The following is a 21,592-nucleotide window of genomic DNA, read 5'->3' as shown; positions in this document are numbered from 1 at the left end:
GTGGAACAGCCACTTTACAATAGTGCATCTAAATATTTTAAGGGGGGGGGGGGGTGAGAAGGATTACTTTATCCTATCCTAGGTATTCCTTAAAGAGGTGGGGTTTCAGGTGTCTCCGGAAGGTGGTGATTGACTCCGCTGTCCTGGCGTCGTGAGGGAGTTTGTTCCACCATTGAGGAGCCAGAGCAGCGAACAGTTTTGACTGGGCTGAGCGGGAACTGTACTTCCTCAGTGGTAGGGAGGCGAGCAGGCCAGAGGTGGATGAACGCAGTGCCCTTATTTGGATGTAGGGCCTGATCAGAGCCTGGAGGTACTGAGGTGCCGTTCCCCTCACAGCTCCGTAGGCAAGCACCATGGTCTTGTAGCGGATGCGAGCTTCAACTGGAAGCCAGTGGAGAGAGCGGAGGAGCGGGGTGACGTGAGAGAACTTGGGAAGGTTGAACACTAGACGGGCTGCGGCGTTCTGGATGAGTTGTAGGGGTTTAATGGCACAGGCAGGGAGACCAGCCAACAACGAGTTGCAGTAATCCAGACGGGAGATGACAAGTGCCTGGATTAGGACCTGCGCCGCTTCCTGTGTGAGGCAGGGTCGTACTCTGCGGATGTTGTAGAGCATGAACCTACAGGAACGGGCCACCGCCTTGATGTTAGTTGAGAACGACAGGGTGTTGTCCAGGATCACGCCAAGGTTCTTAGCGCTCTGGGAGGAGGACACAATGGAGTTGTCAACCGTGATGGCGAGATCATGGAACGGGCAGTCCTTCCCCGGGAGGAAGAGCAGCTCCGTTTTGCCGAAGTTCAGCTTGAGGTGGTGATCCGTCATCCACACTGATATGTCTGCCAGACATGCAGAGATGCGATTCGCCACCTGGTCATCAGAAGGGGGAAAAGATGTGAATGTGATACCGCCGTGCAAATGTGAGATCGAAGATCTTTACAACTAAACTAAGATATACCACCGCCTGTCGGTTCCAACGGGAACAAATGAGTAATAGAGGGCAGAACAAGGAAGGAGAAGTGGCCAGAGCCAAGCATGAGCTAGCGAGATCCTATTGGCGCGTTCTAGCATGCATATGCAGATTTCCTTTAGGGAACGCCTACTCCGTGAAGTGCGCGTGTGCAATAACTCACTCTTTCTAAACAACGCGATTTTTTAAAAACATTGCAAAGGGTAAAGTCTACACAATTTAGTCCACTCTGTTCATATTCTAGTTTTGGGAACAGAACACTGTATCGAAATCAAATGTTTCATCGACGAGGAAATGTGCAGAATGTCGGCAAAAATCCACCTCCATTCTCCCACTGCAAGCCAATGGGCTTCCTCTCACAAAGCAGATGCTTCACATTTATGCATCCGGTGAAATGTCCGTCTCATTGTTCTATCTATGGCGACATCTTATTCTTCATGTACATTTCGGGCAGACTCTGTGTTGCGTATTGCTACCTTTCGCAGGTCGGATTGTGGATTTTGGTTACAAACAAACATGTGAAAATCTTAAATGAGATATTAGAAAGTTTAAATGTGCTATTACATACATTATAAGGACTATAATGACATCAATATGTTGTCTGTGTCCTGTACGGTTCACAGGTCATAGGGTTTTACAGGAGGCATGTATAGGTCTAAAAAGGGCCTAATGTGGCCGCTTTAAACACGATTCTCTCAAAAAATGGTTTGTGATGCAAATGTAAAAAGCATGTCAAACACCCTTCCTCTCAATGGAGTTTCTATGTGAGAATTTGCCAGAACGATCTGGGATACCCCCCCAAAAATTTGGGCTAAGCTGGCGTGAAATAGCCCAATGTCTGTGTCAGAGGTACAACCATCAAAGTAATTGGAATGTTAGAGCAACACGTGCAATTCAAACGCCTAACCCATCTTCATTCAGTAGCCCTTAGGTGACTAAAGACCTTGACATTCCACAATTTATATATACACCACTGGGTGGGGCTGGCCTCCTGAGCTTTATATATAAATCCTGGATATTCATCCATAGCTCACTTTTGCAGCTCCAGCTGTACCATCCACCGAGCCTATCATTATCTGAAGACCATGCCAGTGGCTCTCTCTATGGGGTCCTCCACACTGTCCGGGGAATGAGGTTATCGTGGGGGCTTCGGGCTTCTCTGGAGGCCTGGGTGGGGGAGGGATGGCCCTGGCTCTCCGCTATGGAATGGGGCTGGGGGCAGGAGCACAGCTGGGGTTAAGTGGAGGCATGGGGATGGGGGACGCAGGACTAGGTCTTGAGGGTGGAGGAGGCTACAGGGCTGGGATGGGTATGGGTGGTGGTGGTGGCAGGGGCAGTGCTGCCTTCTCTATGGGACGCACCATGGCATTAGGAGGGCTATGAGCGGGTGCATTTCTGGATGCAGTGGGATCATATTGCCCGGGTCCTCTCATGGGCTGCAGAGAAACACACCCTCTTTGGGCTAAACGAGCGCTTCTCAGGCTACATGGCCAAAGTGAGGCAGCTGCAGCAGGAGAATGTAGTCCTGGAGGCTCAGGCTGGCAGATATGACCAACGAGTCCACCGGAGCCACCACCACCACAGCTGAGAACGAGACCAAGCTGATAGAGAACTGTGGTAAACTGGAGAGCCTCACCCTGGACACGGTCAAATTTGCGATGGAGCTGGACTGCATTTGGGGAACCGCCCATGAGATGAAGGCCGAGTAAGTCTCTCTCACTGCATGCCTTCTCATTGGGACAAGTACATGTATGCTCCCAAATGGCACCCTATTCCCTTTATAGTACATTACTGTTGATCAGGGCCCATAGTGACGCATCCAATGTGATTTATTTTTACATGCTAGCTATTGTCTGCTAAACAAATTGTGAAGAGGCGATTATGATTTCCTGACATACCTGTCACCTTTTGTCATGCAGGTATGATTTTGAACAAGGCGTGAGGTATCAGCTGGAGTCAGATATTGCCACCATGAGGAGGGTACTGCAGAATTTATGCCTATAAATATCAGATTTCATTCAATATAATTTCCTGTTCAGTTAGACAACAAATCGCTATGACTATAGCACTCCATCCTGTAGGACATTGACATGGCCTGCGATCTCCGCATTGAACTAGATGCCAAACACTCTAGCCTTAGAGATGAGCTGGACTTTATCACCAAGACTCAGGATGAGGTAATAGCCTAGAATAAAATCACAGAGCACAACACTATGAGTGCGTGCGATGCTTGTGTGTAGATGTGTGCATCTCTATATTCATCGTGAGATGGTGAGCAAGGCAAACCTCAGAGAGAACACTGAAGGTCCCTCTGTGAAAAGTAGTGTCATTATATTGTATTCTATTAAACTACATACAACTGTATGAGACTGCAAGAGATTGTAGGAGTGTTGTCATGTGAACTGTAATGAGTGGTATTGGCTGACAGATGGAAGGTTTTACAGGAGCTGTTCACTATTCAGTCTAAACTGGGCACCTCTTCCACTGACAAATCAGTATCTATGATTGAAGTGGACCCGGTCAAGTCCTTTGACATCGCTTCTGCGCTCAACAAGATACGAGTGGAGTATGAGAAATCAGTAGAGCAGCACAAAGAGAAGGAAGATACCTACTACAAAAGGTACAGCTTACTCAAACTACAAAATGCAAATCGACAGCATTAGGCCTACTAAATGTAAATGACATTTTATTCTTGTAATACCATTTAGATTTTCTAAACAGTCACTCTAATTGTTTCCTGTGAATGTACAATACACTCTCTGCCCAATAGGGGTCAGTAGAAATGGCTGGGTGTCTCAAGGTGAATGAGATAGGCCTACTTAGAAAATATTTGGACATGAGGATGCTACGTTTTTGGGGAGCGACACAAAGTATAAATCCCTTAATCTATGTAATGAAATAACTAGCGCATGGTTTAAAGTCTGAAAAGCCGATCACTCCGAACAACTAGTTACTGAACAACTAGTTATACTGGTGTCTTTTCACTCAGAAAAGGCCTAGAAGCTACTCAAAGGGCATTACATTTAGGCCTGCAGGAACAAGGGGGAGGAAGACTTTGGCTTGATCTGTTGATCTTCTTAGAGATGAAACTGTCACAGACACTACAAGCTTGTGTCCCCAATATAACACTAGAACCTACAGGGAATAGGGTGCCCTTTGGCACAGAAAATGGTGTGATGGTGTGGTGACCAGCCAACCGTTACTCTCCTCCTGTTTTGAGTGAAACTCACCAAGCTGCAGAGCAGTTTGCCGTGGGTTAACCCCAAGTTAGTGGTGTCTTTGGTGCAGACAAAAGATTCAGGGAACCCAACTTCCTAAAGCAGGGGAAGAAACAAACAACTGCCAGACATTTTGTTGTTGTTGATTGATGTTTTATTAAAATAACTGACATGCAGACAGATATAGACGTACATACTTGCATACTTACACACGACACTCGTTCCGCCTCTCTCATGCAAACATCTACATGCATCTTTCACTCTGAAAGTGACTCACATCAAGAATCCTGCAGCTCATGTAAAGAATACACTGAATGATGTTATCAAAGTGTGTATGAGACAGTAGCTAATGGCCCTGTGCTGCACTCTCTGCCTGCAGTTGGATGAGGTCCAGGCTGCCAATGCCACCAGCTCTGAGGCCCTCACCACCTCCAAGGCAGAGATCTCTGCCTCCAGGAAAGAACTGCAGGCCCTCAGTCTGGAGCTGCAGAGTCTGGTCAATATGGTGACACACTGTCTGTGTGTGTGTGTGTGTGTGTGTGTGTTTGTGATTACACCATTTCAATTTTTTTTTTTTTTAACCTTTATTTAACCAGGCAAGTCAGTTAAGAACATATTCTTATTTTCAATGACGGCCCGGGTTAACTGTGGGTTAACTGCCTGTTCAGGGGCAGAACAACAGATTTGTACCTTGTCAGCTCGGGGGTTTGAACTCGCAACCTTCCGGTTACTAGTCCAATGCTCTAACCACTAGGCTACGCTTCCGCCCCACAATAATCTATTGTACCAATACCATCTCGTATGTTGTGAATATAACTTTTCACTGGCCTTAGAGAGATATCTATAGTCATAGTGAAACGAAACCATGTATGTACAGTACCAGTCAAAAGTTTGGACACATCTACTCATTAAAGGGTTTTTCTTTATTTTTTAAAACTATTTTCTACATTGTGGAATAATAATGAAGACATCAAAATTATGAAATAACACATGGAATCCTGTAGTAACCAAGAGAGTGTTAAACAAATCAAAATATTTGCTTAGATTTTAGATTCTTCAAAGTAGCCACCCTTTGCCTTGATGACAGCTTTGTACACTCTTGGAATTCTCTCAACCAGCTTCACCTGAAAGGCTTTTCCAACGGTCATGAATCCAACTCATCCCAAACCATCTCAACTGGTTTGAGGTCGGGTGACTGTGGAGGCCAGGTCATCTGATGCTGTGCTCCATCACGCTTCTTCTTGTTCAAATAGCACTTACCTAGCCTGGAGGTGTGTTGAGTCATTGTCCTGTTGAAAAACAAATGATAGTCCCACTAAGCGCAACCCAGATGGTATGGCGTATTGCTGCAGAATGCTGTGGTAGCCATGCTGGTTAAGTGTGCCTTGAATTCTAAATAAATCACTGACAATGTCACCAGCAAAGCACCCCCACACCATCACACCTCCTCCTCCATGCTTCACGGTGGGAACCACACATGCGGAGATCATCCGTTCACATACTCTGCGTTTCACAACGACATGGCGGTTGGAACCAAAAATCTCAAATTTGGACTCATCAGACCAAAGGACAAATTTTCACCGGTCTAATGTCCATTGCTCATGTTCCTTGGCTCAAGCAAGTCTCTTCTTCTTATTGCTGTTCTTTAGTAGGGGTTTCAGCAGCATTTTGACCATGAATGCCTGATTCACGCAGTCTCTGAACAGTTGCTGTTGAGATGTGTCTGTTACTTGAACTCTGTGAAGCATTTATTTGGGCTGCAATTTCTGAGGCTGGTAACTCTAATGAACTTCTGCAGCAGAGGTAACTCTGGGTCTTCCTTTCCTGTGGCGGTCCTCATGAGAGCCAGTTTCACCATAGTGCTTGATGGTTTTTGCAACTGCACTTGAATAAACTTTCAAAGTTCTTGAAATTTTCCAGATTGACTGACATGTCTTAAAGTGATGATGAACTGTCATTTCTCTTTGCTTATTTGAGTGGTTCTTGTCATAATATGGATTTGGTCTTTTAACACCCCTACCTTGTCACAACACAACTGATAGGTTCAAACGCATTAAGAAGAAAAGGAAATACGTATTAATTTAAATGCATTCCAGGTGACTACCTCATGAAGCTGGTTGAGGGAATGCAATGAGTGTGCAAAGCTGGCATCAAGGCAAAGGGTGGCTACTTTGTATAATCTTAAATATAAAATATATTTTGATTTGTTTAACACTTTTTTGGTTACTACATGATTCCATATGTGTTATTTCATAGTTTTGATGTCTTCATTATTATTCTACAATGTAGAAAGTACACCTGTAATGAGTAGGTGTGTCCAAACTTTTGACTGGTTCTGTACGTCAGTGATGCTGTGACAGTGCTGTGATGCAGCTGATGAGTATCAGAGTTTGATATAAATCAGTGCTAACAGTCACACAGGAAGTGGTTGCTATGGTGTCTCTCATTGCCAAACTCCCCCACTGCTGAGCTTAGGCACAAACAGCAATACTGCTTTCCAGAAGACATCAGTGGTGTATCCATTCACTGCAGTTTTGTGCCTTCCAGTAGAAAGACAGGTGACTAAATAGGGTTTGCCAAGGAACCAACAGGATTGTTTTCTGTTTACCTCAAAATCAGTCTGCTGTTTTGTGTTTTTCTTTAGAAATTTTAAGTGAGGTCCTGCTTATGGGAAATGGGTTACATTGACTGGCACTTTTATTTTGAAAGATACACTTTTGATAACAGGGTGACTGACGGTGGTTATGTTGTCCCAGTTAAACAATGCCCCATATGTTCTAACATGAGCTAGCTAGTTAGTTAACAGATCCTCCTCCCTTCTCTCCGAAGAACATGTCCCTGGAGCTTAGCTTTGCCCAGTCCAGTGGGGGCGTGGCGGAGTACCAGATCAGGGGCCTGGAGGAGGCCATCGATGTGGCTAAGGTGGACCTGCACAAGCAAATCCTCAGCTACCAGGAGCTCCTGGACGTCCAGCTGGTCCTGGACGCTGAGATCACCACCTACCGGACACTTCTGAACTGGGATGACCTTAGGTTAGAGTGCTGATCTATGATCAGTTTTGCCTTATGATTGCGGGCTCGGAGCTCTCATTCAATTCAACTGAATGAATACTTTATTTCCAATCGACACTGGTTAATAAGGATATGGATAGGACCTCATATTATCCACATCATCCACCAGTGTCAGTGAGGCAATAACCAGTTGGCTGTCCTTCTAGCTTCCCCGTCCAGTCCTATGTCCATCTCACCCGGCCCCTCCTCCCACATCAGGAGCCCCTCCTCCAAATCTGGAGTTCTGGCAGAGCTCACTACAGTGATGAAGAAAGAGTTTAGTTAAAGATCAAATAGTCAGTTCTGAGCAAATCGGTAAATGTCTTGCATCATTCAATATCATTGAAAAATTAAATAGTTACCTGTTTTGGACCTCTCTTTCAGGGTATTTGCAGAGAGTATGTCTTTCACAAAGACTTCCTACACTTACACTGGTGAGAAAACAGTATGAAGACCACCAGGCGTCTATAGTCTCTTTCAGGGAAGGACTGGGACCAGAAATAATTTCCCCCCCTTGAGAGCTCTACAATCGTCCCATTCCCCCCCCTAAAGGCCCACATTACTGGCCAAATAATGATCATTCTGTAAAATAAAATAAAAATGTATGCAGACCCACTGACTTAAAGATGGACCAGCCCATCTGGCATTTGCCCAAACTGCCATAATGCAGTCTGAGGATATGAGTAACTTAATGACTAGGTAAATCATAGATGTCACATATCCACACCATTGAAACCAGACAATAACTATTTAACCTTTCTTCTCTATGCATCACTGTGTTGTGTCATTCGTCTTAGGAAGAGTGACACTCTTTCTTGATAAATTCTATCTTAGATTTAAAAAAAAGCTAAATGTCATTAAAGACTGTTTGTACTGATTCATGTTCTCCAATTCTTGTTACAGTGACATATGAGGTCATTGAGAGTAAGACCAAAGAAGAAGTGGTCACGGGCAAGTTTCTATAACCTTATCATTTGACCAGACAGAGCCAATGTGTTAGCAGACCAATGATACTGGACCATGTGGTTTAGGAGGGTCATTCCAAGTGCCGTGAATCAGTCTCAAGCACTCAGATTATCTGTTGGAGTTGCCCTTATCCGCAGGGGACTTACTTCACAGAGCATTCGTGCTCTCAGTATCACCATCAACCACATAATGTTATGTACATAGCATAGGTCTATTACTTAATAAATCAGTCCTTCTAAGTCTTAGACAGAATTTCAGAGATGTTGTTGGAACTAACACGGCCTTCTCTCTACTCTGAGACCACTACTAATGCATCTGATGCAGAGCCCGAGTCCTCGGGCAGACCTCACTATCGCAGCGTGGTGACCCTATATGACCTTACATGACCTTTGCCCAATAAACCTTGCTTCATCATATCGGATTTCGTTGTGGTAATTATTGTATTGTAGTAAGAATGTCCATAGTTCAGACAACGTTTAGTTATGGATTTTCCTGTGTATTCTGTTCGATTTGAGTAATTTATGCAAGAAGCTCAAGATCATTTGGGGACTGGGTTTGCCATATTTCAGGATCAGTGTGTGTTTTCGAGCATTGCGTGTGTGCGACAGAGAGCTCTGTCTTTGTCCTGCACAGGTGTCAAAGCACCTACCATGCACATCAGAGCTACAGTAATGCTGCTTTGCCATGTGTGTCAATCGGTACTGATGTCACCACCAACACCTCTCCGTCTGTCACTTTCTTCAAGAGTGTGTTCTCATAGGCACCCTAATGTACCCTTAACCCGGCTAACAGGCCATGGTTGTTTCACTTCACCTCTTTGTGGTCCAAACCGAGAAACGCAACCTGAAAATGACAGAAGAAGAGACTGGTATCTACTCTCAACCTCTCTCATCTCTGGGTCTTCAGTCTTGGACGGAAACTGCTAAATCAGCTTGGGTAGCGAAACCTCTGAGGATGGCACAATGGCTTGCTCTGATCTCTGTTGTACTCCGTGCCTAAAGATGGTTCGAAACTCAGAAGGTTAGAGAAGACTCTTCCTTACACCTGCTCACAGGAAACACACAACCATGCAGGCTTCCCTCTCCCTTTATGTCTCTATCATAACATAGTCACTTTGGAAACTCAAAGTTGATATCAAGACAATATTAAAAAAAATATATATATATAAAAAAAATATATATATATATATATATAAGACAATATCAAGGTTTGTCAAACTTGCTGGAACCTGGAACTCAGGCTGATAAAAACACATATATTAAAATGAATTCAATCAAAACTATCAATACCGATTGTTCATTTTCATTTATCCGTGTTGTAAACAAGTCCAGGAATGCAAGGTACTTTTGATTCAGTGATTCTTGGGGATAATAAATGTGGTTTACTTTGCTTACATTTCTTTAACTTCCCCTTGCCCTGCACAATGTCTGCTCATAGTAGTTGCACTTCCCTTTCTACAGCGTCTGCTTCTTCCCCACAATAGTAAAACATGAGTGTTTCTCAGATGTAGTTTCATATAGGGAACACCTGACCAGATCATTGTGAGTCCTGTGACATACAGGTCCTTTGTCTTGTCTTAGAAAACCCTCTACACCGTGCAAATGTGTGTTCACTGTGATAATGCTGTCACAACAGCCCACCATGAACCTCCCCTCCCCATACCGGTGTTATCTTACACCTACTACCAAGGTTCTCCATTTCACTTCTCCCAGTCACTAAGTGCTTAACTTAGAATACGGTGTTGTGTAAAATGTGGCGTGTCATGAAGGTCTATGACGTGTTTTTGAAGGGATGAATGGGAGAATTGTAACAGCAGAAAGAGACAATAGACGTGAGACCCAATGTGTAGAGCAGATATGACTAATAACACCTGCATGCAATGCTATTCGTTTCTGTCTAAGTGGGTGTCTCGTAGAACAAATGCAAATAATCACTAGCATGCCGACAGACATGAGTGCGAGGGAGGTTCCCTAAAATGAAACGCAGTATCTCAATTTAATACTCACAGTGTAGCCAGTGGAGGCTGCTGAGGGGAGCACAGCTCATGGTAATGGCTGGAATGGAGTCAATGGAATGGTATCAACCACATCTTTGAATCCATTCCACTGACTCCATTCCAGCCATTATTATGAGCCGTCCTCCCCTCAGCAGCCTCCACAGCAGCCTCCATTGTAGTTAAGGCAAAACCATAAAAGCTGGTGACGATGAGACACGTAGCAATATTCGTCAAGGGCTTGAGGAAAGCATTGTTATCTAGTTGGCTCGTAGCACTCATCACAGACGGGGTACGTTCTTGTAACATGGTCTTTGTTATCCACTTTTTAGTGAGTTTAATGTGGGATGTTCTTTCATAGTACTATGTAAACATTTGACTGTGATAAATTATGACATGATCAAGTACTAAAGTGTATGTATGCAGTAAACCAAAAATTATCACATTAGGTTATTTGGGGACTAAAATAAATAAAAGAATTGCTCCTTCTTCTGACAGGCAAAATGGAGTCGCCATCATTCACAATATTTCCAACTTCTGAAACCGTAAGTATTATCTCAATCTAATTGCTTGCATTTACAACTATAAAGCCAGGCTATAAAATGAGTTAGAGAGCAACGTCAAATCAGCAGAGAATGGATTCAATCCAAATGAGTAGCTCGCCAAACAACTCTGAAGGTACCTGCAATTTAGAGGTGTTCCACCTCAAACAGTCATTAACAAATCTCACACCTATCAGACACCACAAGCTCCCAGTTCCGCTACTATCTAATCAACACAACCTTGACATTATCCCACCCCATGGTTCGTCACTATTGGCTTAAAAAGCCAAAACCTAACACAATATCTGCCAATTCATTTCCAGGAATATTGCTTGTCTATGTGGTGCACACGTTTGTCTAACACTCTGCGTGTAACCATGTGATTAACGTCTTGTGGGTTGACCGGAATTGTTTCACCAAAACCGTCACAATTAAAATGTTAACTGCAAAGTAGGCTTAGCTGGCAGAAGTGTATCAGGAGTAAGTGTGTCATGTGTATCTATTATTTGCAAACTCTGCCATGAAATGAGCAGCAGTAGTACAGAACCATCACTAGACTTGCACATTCTTCACTGGCTTAGATGCACAATTAAAGGAGAATTCAACAACAACAACAACAAATCTAAATCTGTTAGTTTTCTTCCAGATCAAAAATATAAATAAAAAGAAGTATTCTGCTGTGATTTAACCATTGACATGGACTCAGAACATCCAATTGTGTTGTTTCTATATGAACAATTGTAATTGAGAGTGAAAAACAAACAAATCTAAACCAGAAGTTAACATAATATATAAAACAGAATTTGAGAGAAGAAAAAAAACTCAACTTTTATAGGGTCCCCTAGAGTTGTTTATTAACTATTACTTTACCAGGTATATTGGCAGAAAACAGTGCACTACTTTCTCTTCAACAGTAGGATGTGGGGAAGAGTTTTAGGGGAGAAGAGAAAAACGTGCCTATTTGTAAGCTAGAAAAAAATAGTAGCACGTGACCCGTTTCATTATTTATTTTTCTTTAAGCAGCTCTCATGTCAGAAAAGGCCGGAGACCCCTGATCTAGTGTTTGTCCTTTGAACTCCCATACAAAGACCACATAAAGTTTCACATCAACATTAATGTGGTCGGAGAGGAAAAACATTTTATTTTCAACTCACCACTTTTAGTAGCCTAAGTAGCCAAGATTCAGATCAGAATTTGGATCAGACTGGAAGGGTTGTTTATGATGTTTGTAGCAATGTTTTTTTAGTCTGTGTTCATGCAAGTGTACAACAAGAACTCTTGTAGCAAACATTTCTAACACACGCAAACATCAGTATCAAATATCTACGGTGCGCACAAAAGACCTGCCCCCCCCCACCCCCATATTTATCTCCTTCCTAGATCTGTGTCGGAGGCGACAACAAGCGCAGTGTCGTTGACGTGCATCGTGAACCTGAGCCCCTCTCTGTAGCCCCCCTGGAGCGTTAAGCCACCCCATCTCACACAGAAGGAAGTGGTGCAGCGGTGTGGTTTCTCCTGTTGAGAGACAGTGAGACACAACACCTGCTTCTGAGAGCAACCACAGCAGCATTGGCTTTAGGCAGAACGTCACTACCACCAGGTCTTGATGTCACCGTGCTGTGCTCCGCTAAATGCACTATGTTATGAAACACTGTAGTGTAGGCAGACGGTTTAAGGGAACAGGCAGCTAGCTAGTCAACCATTGCAGACAGGAAGTCATGAAACAAAAATGCTCAAACTACATTTAAATCTGTTGGTCTTATGAAAGACACCGTGACAAAATAAATGATTAAGGACACCTGTTGCACAAATTCAAAGTAAAAGTCTCAGAATGCTTGTTTGTATTACAGGGATCTGGAGATTACACAGAGGACTATGAGGGAGGCTATACTGAGACCCCAGGGGGAATGTGTGATAAGTCCTGGGTGAGGGAGTTCCGGGGTCTCTACGAACCCCCTCTGTTCTGGCTCATCTTCTCCCTGGGCGCCGTCGGCAACCTGATGGTGGTCTTCATCTTTACCACGGTACGCCACCGCCTCAAGACTATGACAGACGTGTACCTACTCAACCTGGCTGTGGCTGATCTCTTCTTCCTGGGTACACTGCCCTTCTGGGCTGCTGATGCCACCAGGGGCTGGGTGTTCGGCCTGGGCCTCTGTAAGATCCTCTCGGCCGTCTACAAAATCAACTTCTTCAGCAGCATGCTGTTGCTCACCTGTATCAGTGTGGACCGCTATGTGGCAATCGTCCAGGTCACCAAGGCTCACAACCTGAAGAACAAGAGGCTGTTTGTCAGCAAGCTGGTCTGCCTGGCTGTCTGGATCATCTCAGGCCTCCTGGCTCTGCCCGAGTTCATTTTCGCCCAGGTGAAGCCTGACCACAGGGGCAATTCCTTCTGTGTCCTGGTCTACCCGAACAACCTCTTCAACCGCACCAAGATCCTGGTGCTGGCTCTGCAGGTCTGTGTGGGCTTCTGCCTGCCTCTGCTGGTCATGGTTCTATGCTACTCGGTCATCATTCGCACCCTGCTGCAGGCCAAGAGCTTTGAGAAGCACAAGGCACTGAGAGTCATCTTCGCCGTGGTGGCTGTGTTTGTCCTATCCCAGCTACCGTACAACGGGCTACTTGTGGTTGATGCCATGCAGGCCGCCAACACCACCATCAAGGACTGTGCCATATCGGGCCATTTCGATGTCGCCGGGCAGATTGTGAAGAGCCTTGCATACACCCATGCTTGCATTAATCCCTTCCTGTATGTGTTCATTGGCGTTCGCTTCCGGAAGGATCTGCTGAGGCTGCTGAGGCAGTACACCTGTGGCCTGAACCAGAGAGGCCTCAATAAGATGCAGGCCGTCCCCAAACGCCCCTCCGTCATGTCCGACACCGAGACCACCCCTGCCCTCTCCTTGTAACCCCGCCTCCCTGAGACCACTCCCACCCCCCCCCCATCTTGGCGTTACCACACCTACCCACACATTAAACATCACCTCAGACCATACTGTTGGGTTGAATCCTAGCTAAAGATCTGTGTGCGTAATTCAAATTTCTCATTGACATCCATACATTTAAACGTGTAAAGGTGAATACCAGGGGTCTCAAAGTTAGGCTTCAGCCCCCTGGGATTGCCTCTGACTTTATCATTACTTCCATATGATATCATAGGCTGCTAAGGACCGCACATTTCCAGGGCGACAAACCCAGCTGCATCCTGATTACATTGGTATTTTGCCAGTATAGAAATTCATTGTTGTTTACATATACCCTGTGCAGACAGTCAACATACAATACATCCAAAGCATACAGCTCTCTAGGTCCTTGTATAAAAGTGTACATTACTGTATATAAATTGTGTCAATGAGTATTGTTACCTTGACTGTGTTACTGTTTTCTGTATTTGTAGAGTAGGTGCTGCTGCAAAATTATTGGCATTATAATTGTGAAAGCTATCCATTAAAACTGAAATGAAATGATTGTCCTCTGTTGTTTGTCAAAGTGAGAACAGTCAAATCATTATGTTGAAAACCAACACCAGTTAGAATACCTCACATAGTCCTTTCTTCAAAATGTGTCACAATAATGAGACTCACACACACACACACTCTCTTTTATGAAGGTCACACGCTTGAAATAGGCAGCGCAAAGGCCACATGAATAAATGCTACCGTTTGAGACAGGAGCGACGTTCACTTCTTATTTTTCACTTGGTGTGAGAATACGGCGCACTGTTTTCAATGGTGTAACGTACGTTCTGTGGCGGGGAAACAGACTAAGTGCGGCTTGTTGCGTCCACAACGCTTTCACTATGACTACAGCCTATGACTTGCTCTTAGTTGGCTGAGCAAGCACAATTGACAATCTGTTTCCCCATTGAAAAGCAGTTGTACCCCATGTTGGTATGGGTATGACTAGGCATTTTCAAAGTTAGTGGTGAAGTTTGCCCACCTCATTCATACTGGTATGAGAAATGTTTACTCATTCACCTCTGAAAACCGTTGAGTCAGCACCATTGGTTCAGACAGGGTGAAAGTAGCCTCGGCTCCAGGCTTCGCTCACATTGTGAGGTGAAAGTCTGTGGCAGAGGGTGAAAATGGCATGTCGTGAAGTATACTGAAAAACACCTCTCCGCTGCTTGTTGTCGACCTGAATTTAGCCTCAAAGCAGAGGAGGCTAAGTTTGAAATCTAATTGCAATTGTACACATTCCACTTGCTTTGGTTTTAGTCACCATTTGTAGCATCAAAGCACTTGTCTTTGAAGATCACCAGCATACTGTAGATGACATAAACACATACACGTGGTGTGTCTCTCCACCCATTATTGAGCCGATATTCTCAAACCCAACACAGATCGTCACAATCCGAACCAGTCATAGGCAGTATAGACACAGACACCACGTCTGATCTGATACAGGCAGACACTTTTGGGAGTGTTTTTCTACAGTTGGCCATGCTACTGAAAACATGGGAACATCAAAGGTCAGTAATGGGGGGCAGTTGCTGGCAAAGCCCTCTTATCTCTTCACTCCTCAGTGCAATTGGAGACGGTGAGATGGTGAAGCATTGTGAGCTTTACTGTAGGCTGTTTCATAACTCTCCCTCGGATGCAACTCAAACCACAGCTATCAAAGCATAAGTCTGAAATCAGACTGAATAGCAAATAGACTGAGATTGCCTGAAGCTGGGGTTGACAGAGGCATGCCATTGCGTTCCATTTACCAGACCAAGCTAAAACATGCATTTACATTTTAAAATGACAACTGAGCGTGGCAGGCAGTGCGTGTGTTTTTCCTGTAACGATGAGATAATTAAGTCGCGCTGCAAAGGTGGATTCTCGATTAGATATAGACGTTTTTCACGAGAGCTAGGAAGGTCAACAAATTTGTGATGAGAAACTTTCCATCGTTTACTCACTTGACAAGCTGCTCTGCTTGAAGCTCACTATGCCTCAGACTGAGGGTAGAAAAAAAGCATGGTACGTTTTTGAGGTTAGTGAGGTCGGCCATGCACCCCTGTACCTGTTCAATTCAGGTGAGACCACAGACGCACACTTTCATGTCTCTTTTGTTTTGTCTGCTCATTGCACGACAGGAAGCCATCAGTCAACTGGCTTCCTGTATCCTTGTATAGTACTACTACAATACTACAGACACTAGATCCCTGTACAAAAGCTACACTACAGACAGCTAGGCCTCCATCGGGAGACCAGCCAAGTAACAGTTTTCTCTCAGCTTCTCCTCCACCTACTCCAAAGTGCCTTACTTCACTTTATTTAACTGCCATCCATGTGGATGTGGCCTTGAAATGGTAATGAGTTACCTTAAGTTGTTACTTTGTAAAAAGGTAATGTATAGCATTTCCCACACTCTCCTGACTGACTTTCCACCAATGACCAGTCACCCCACTTCCAATTTCCTGCAGGGGCGGGCCTTCCTTCACTGAAACACCTACTTCCAATCTAATTGACTGACCTACAAATAATATTGAGTAGTTATTTATGATGCAAGGATTTGTAGATCAGTCAATCTTGCACTGTGTACCCAGTGAACACAGACAGACACTGATGTCTTTTTTTGGTTCAGTCCTGGACCGGCCTTGATTGCAACTTCCACGGATGTTGATTTTTGGTCCTAGATGTCTTTGTTTGGTTCAGATTTGGTCTGATTTGGTTTGTTTGGTTCAGATTTGGTTACCTTGAAGTGGCCCAAACGGATTTGGTCAGGACCGGCCTTTATTTGGTCCAAACATTGGCGCCTATGATTGATTCTGAACCAATCATAGACATCTATGCCCAATCATAGAAGTTTCACACGTGTGGACAGCACAGTAGAGCACAGCAGAGTACAATAAAGTACATTACAGTACAGTATATTACAATAAAGTAGAGCACAGAAGAGTACAATATAGTACATTATAATACAGTATATTACAATAAAGTAGAGCACAGAAGAGTACAATATAGTACATTATAGTACAGTATATTACAATAAAGTAGAGCACAGAAGAGTACAATATAGTACATTATAGTACAGTATATTACAATAAAGTAGAGCACAGAAGAGTACAATATAGTACATTATAGTACAGTATATTACAATAAAGTAGAGCACAGAAGAGTACAGTACAGTAAAGTAAAGTAAAAACAAGTATAGGACAGTAGAGTACAGCACAGTATAATTTACTGTATTGTACCCTACTTTATTCTAATGTATTCTACTGAACTAAACTGTACTCTACTGAATAAAATTATGCTGTCTTGTACTGTACCGTACTATAATGTACTCTACTGTACTAAACTGTGCCGTACTGTTCAAACTTGTGAAACATAGACTTGACTTCTATGATTTGTTCAGATTTGGTCTGGTCCGGACCAGACCAAATGTGTAATTGTCTGGGAGCAGAACTCATTAGAATAACACCCAACATGCTTTGCAAATGTTTGTTTTTAGATTTACATTTACATTTGGTGATTCAGCAGACAGACACTCTTATGCAGAGCGACTTGCAGTCTGTGCGTTCAACTAAACTAGATTAAAAACATTTTTTTAAAAGTTTTTTTGTCACGTGCTGATTACAACAGGTGTAGTAGACCTTACAATGCAGTTTTAAGAAAAATAAGTGTCAAGTAAAAAATAGATTACATTTTGTAAAAATAATATACAAAATTATAAAGAGCAGCAATAATAAACAGTGGTGAGGTTATATACAGGGGGGTACCGGTACAGAGTCAATGTGCGGGGGCACCGGCTAGTTGAGATAATTTAGATAATATGTAGATGTAGGTAGAGTTAAAGTGACTATGCATTGATAATACACAGAGAGTAGCAGCAGCGTAAAAGGGGGGACAATGTAAATAGTCTGGGTAGCCATTTGATTAGCTGTTCAGAAGTCTTATGGCTTGGGAGTAGAATGTGTTATGAAGCCTTTTGGACCTCGACTTGGCTAGCAGTAGCTGAGAGAACAGTCTATGACTAGAGGGGCTGGAGTCTGACAATTTTTAGGGCCTTCCTCTGACACCGCCTGGTATAGAGGTCCTGGATGGCAGAAAGCTTGGCCCCTGTGATGTACTGGGCCGTACGCACTAACCTCTGTAGTGTCTTGCGGTCGGAGGCCAAGCAGTTGCCATACCAGGCGGTGATGCAACCATGCTCTCGATGGTGCAGCTGTAGAACTTTTTGAGGATCTGAGGGCCCATGCCAAATCTTTTCAGTCTGCTGAGGGGGAATAGGCATTGTCGTGCCCTCTTCACGACTGTCTTGGTGTGTTTGGACCATTCTAGTTGATGTAGACACCAAGGAATCTTAAGCTCTCAACCTGCTCCACTGCAGCCCCGTCGATGAGAATGGGAGCGTGCTCGGTCCTCCTTTTCCTGTAGTCCACAATCATCTCCTTTGTCTTGGTCACGTTGAGGGAGAGGTTGTTGTTCTGGCACCTCACGGCCAGGTCTCATCGTTGTCGGTGATCAGGCCTACCACTGTTGTGGCGGATGTGTTGTTACCTACCCTTACCACCTGGGGGCGGCCCGTCAGGAAGTCCAGGATACAGTTGCAGAGGGAGGTGTTTAGTCCCAGGGTCCTTAGCTTAGTGATGAGCTTTGAGGGCACTATGGTGTTCAACGCTGAGCTGCAGTCAATGAATAGCATTCTCACATCGGTGTTCCTTTTGTCCAGGTGGTAAAGGGCAGTGTGGAGTGCAATAGAGATTGCATCATCTGTGGATCTGTTGGGGCGGTATGCAAATTGGAGTGGGTCTAGGGTTTCTGGGATAATGGTGTTGATGTGAGCCATGACCAGCCTTTCAAAGCACTTCATGGCTACAGATGTGAGTACTACGGGTCGGTGGTCATTTAGGCAGGTTACCTTCGTGCTCTTGGGCACAGGGACTATGGTGGTCTGCTTGAAACATGTCGGTACTACAGACTCAGTCAGGGACAGGTTGTCAGTGAAGACACTTGCCAGTTAGTCAGCGCATGCTCGGAGTACACGTCCTGGTAATCCATCTGGCCCTGCGGCCTTGTGAATGTTGACCTGTTTAAAGGTCTTACTCACATCGGCGACGGAGAGCGTGATCACACAGTCGTCCGGAACAGCTGATGCTCTCATGCATGTTTCAGTGTTACTTGCCTCGAGGCGAGCATAGAAGTAATTCATCACTCCAGAGAAAGTGTTTCCACTGTTCCAGAGTCCAATGGCTGAGAGCTTTACATCACTCCAGCCGACGCTTGGCATTGTGCATGGTGATCTTAGATTTGTGTGCGGCTGCTCAACCGTGGAAACCCATTTCAGAGGCAGTTTGGAACTCGGTAGTGAGTTTTGAAACCGAGGACAGACGATTGTTACAAGCTACACACTTCAGAACTTGGCTGTCCCGTTCTCGGAGCTTGTGGGGTCTTAGCAGCTGAGCCGTGGTCGCTCCTACAGGTTTCTACTTCAAAATAACTGCACTTACAGTTGACCGGGGAAGCTCTAGCAGGGCAGAAATTTGACAAACTGACTTGTTGGAAAGGTGGCATCCTATGACGGTGCCACACTGAAAGTCACTGAGCTCTTCAGTAGGGCCATTCTACTGCCAATGTTTGTCTTTGGAGACGGGTGTGACCGAAATAGCCGAATCCACTAATTTAAATGGGTGTCCACATACTTTTGTACAGTGCATTCAGAAAGTTCGCAGACCCTTTCCCTTTTTCCACATGTTGCTACGTTGCAGCCTTATTCTAAAATTGTACACATAATACCCAATAATGACAAAGCAAACACAGGTTTTTAGAAATATTTGCAAATGTATAAAAAATAAAAAACAGGGAGGTGACCAGGAACTCAATGGTCACTAAGACAGAGCTCTAGAGTTCCTCTGTGGAGAACTTTCCAGAAGGACAACCTTCTCTACAGCACTTCACCAATCAGGCCTTTATGGTAGAGTCGCCAGACGGAAACTACTCATTAAAAGGCACGTGACAGCTCGATTTGAGTTTGCCAAAAGCCACCTAAAGGACTCTCAGATAAAACAAGATTCTCTGGTCTGGTGAAACCAAGATTGAATTATTTGGCCTGAATGCCAAGCATCATGTCTGGAGGAAACCTGGCACCATCCCTACGGTGAAGCATGGTGGTGTCTGCATCATGCCTTGGGGATTTTTTTCAGCAGCAAGGACTGGGAGACTAGTCAGGATCGAGAGAAAGATAAACGGGGCAAAGTACAGAGAGATCCTTGATGCAAACCTGCTCCAGAGTGCTCAGGACCTCAGACTGGGCCAAAGGTGCGTCAACAAAGTACTGAGTAAAGGGTCTGAATACTTATGTAAATGTGATATTTTTGGCTTTTTTTGTGTTTTGTTTTATCATTATGGGATATTGTGCGTAGACGAAGGGAAAAGGCAATTTAATCCATTTTAGAACAAGGCTGTAACGTAAACACAATGTGGAAAAAGTCAAGGAATCTGAATACTTTCCGAATGCACTGTATAGTGTACTTTTGTATATATAGTGTACTTGAAAGTCCATTCTAAAGTGTAGAGTTATTTGTACTTGTGTTTTTCCCCCAGAAACTATCTTCATTGTATCATCCCGTTTCATCCTGAATCGTCAATTGAGAAAGACCTTGTTCAAAATATTCTCCATTGCAAAGCTTTCACTACCACACTTGCAAACCTTTTGTCCTTCTGTAGCTCAGTATTTTAACGCCAGGGTAGTGGGTTCAATAACCCATACGTAGAATGTTGCACACATGACTGTAAGTAATCTGCAAATTGCATATATTATTATATTATTATATTTATTATTATTATATGATATTATATATTATTATTATTATATTATTATTATTATTATTATTATTATTATTATTATTATATTATTTCAATATTTTCCAATTAATAATTCAAGTTCACAAGTAATCTGCTTCACAAATGCTCCACTTCTACTTTATTGTTCACTTGAATTCTTCACCTCAGAACTTTGAGAAGAACATCTGGGGGCATGAGGGCACCTATTCATGACAAACACTCGGGGAACTTGTCATTCTGTGTGAAAAGAAAATTACTATATCTGCCACAAGATGGCGAACTAGCTTTTCGCCAAGTGTCACTCTGACGTTAGTCTGTGGTGTTAATGTTATTGGTAAATTAACGCCATCTAGTGGCAATGTAGAGGACAGCCTGATTTCTCTTTCGTCAAGTCGTCTTGAGAAATGAAGGCTTATTTTGCATTGACTGTCTTGCAATAAGACAGTCAGTGAATAACAAACTTTGCCAAAAGACAGGGTGATTGATCTGACATTGTATTCACTCTGTATAATGTTATGGCAATTAACACAGGGGAGAAGAAAAACAGTTAAAACTGAGCTATAAGGATTGTGGTGGGAGGTGACTCACAACTGGAACAACACCTGTGTCCTAAAACCACCATTCCATCTTTCTTCTCCCAGGGATTTAGGTGTGTGTCTGTGATAGATTGTACAAGAGCAAGTGTGTGTGTGTGTGTGTGTGTGTGTGTGTGTGTGTGTGTGTGTGTGTGTGTGTGTGTGTGTGTGTGTGTGTGTGTGTGTGTGTGTGTGTGTGTGTGTGTGTGTGTGTGTGTGTGTGTGTGTGTGTGTGTGTATGAGAAACAGCGAAAGGCCTCTGAGTTATGGGCCTAGTAGAATGGGAGAGTCCAGGTTGGGATGTGTTGACCCGTTGGCCTGGCTGCATTCTGGCACCAGAGAGGATTTGGTACTGAGGGGGACCATGGCTCATGTATCAACAATGACAATGGCCTGCGACACACACGGGATCCTATTCTAAGATCTCAAAATACGTTGTGACAAATGCACTGTGTTGCAAAAGTTTGGGGACTGACTTAAAGGTTAATACAATTCAACAACGTT

The 21,592-nt window shown here is 43.9% G+C and overlaps 1 protein-coding gene and 1 pseudogene across 1 annotated transcript; both read left to right on the top strand.

Annotated features, from left to right (window-relative positions):
• The first annotated feature begins 2,150 nt into the window (after positions 1-2,150).
• LOC124038979 lies at positions 2,151-8,598 on the top strand (annotated as a pseudogene).
• Positions 8,599-10,378: 1,780 nt separating this feature from the next.
• Positions 10,379-14,213, top strand: LOC124039743 (C-C chemokine receptor type 9-like). The gene is made up of 3 exons (XM_046356043.1): positions 10,379-10,487; positions 10,694-10,740; positions 12,588-14,213. Exons 2-3 carry the CDS (start codon positions 10,699-10,701, stop codon positions 13,647-13,649), a joined length of 1,104 nt encoding a protein of 367 aa, XP_046211999.1. The 5' UTR covers positions 10,379-10,487; positions 10,694-10,698; the 3' UTR covers positions 13,650-14,213.
• Positions 14,214-21,592: the final 7,379 nt, after the last annotated feature.

The sequence above is a fragment of the Oncorhynchus gorbuscha genome, linkage group LG07 (genome assembly GCF_021184085.1).
Source record: "Oncorhynchus gorbuscha isolate QuinsamMale2020 ecotype Even-year linkage group LG07, OgorEven_v1.0, whole genome shotgun sequence".
NCBI classification, from domain to species: Eukaryota; Metazoa; Chordata; class Actinopteri; order Salmoniformes; family Salmonidae; genus Oncorhynchus; species Oncorhynchus gorbuscha.
This window is presented reverse-complemented; position numbering and strand designations above follow the sequence as displayed.

What these genes read in the sequence shown, in the direction of transcription:
- LOC124039743 (XM_046356043.1), top strand. Translation starts at nt 10,699, where the DNA reads ATGGAGTCGCCATCATTCACAATATTTCCAACTTCTGAAACC. An exon ending in TATTTCCAACTTCTGAAACC is followed by an intron (nt 10,741 to 12,587) that starts GTAAGTATTATC and finishes TTTGTATTACAG; the next exon opens with GGATCTGGAGATTACACAGA.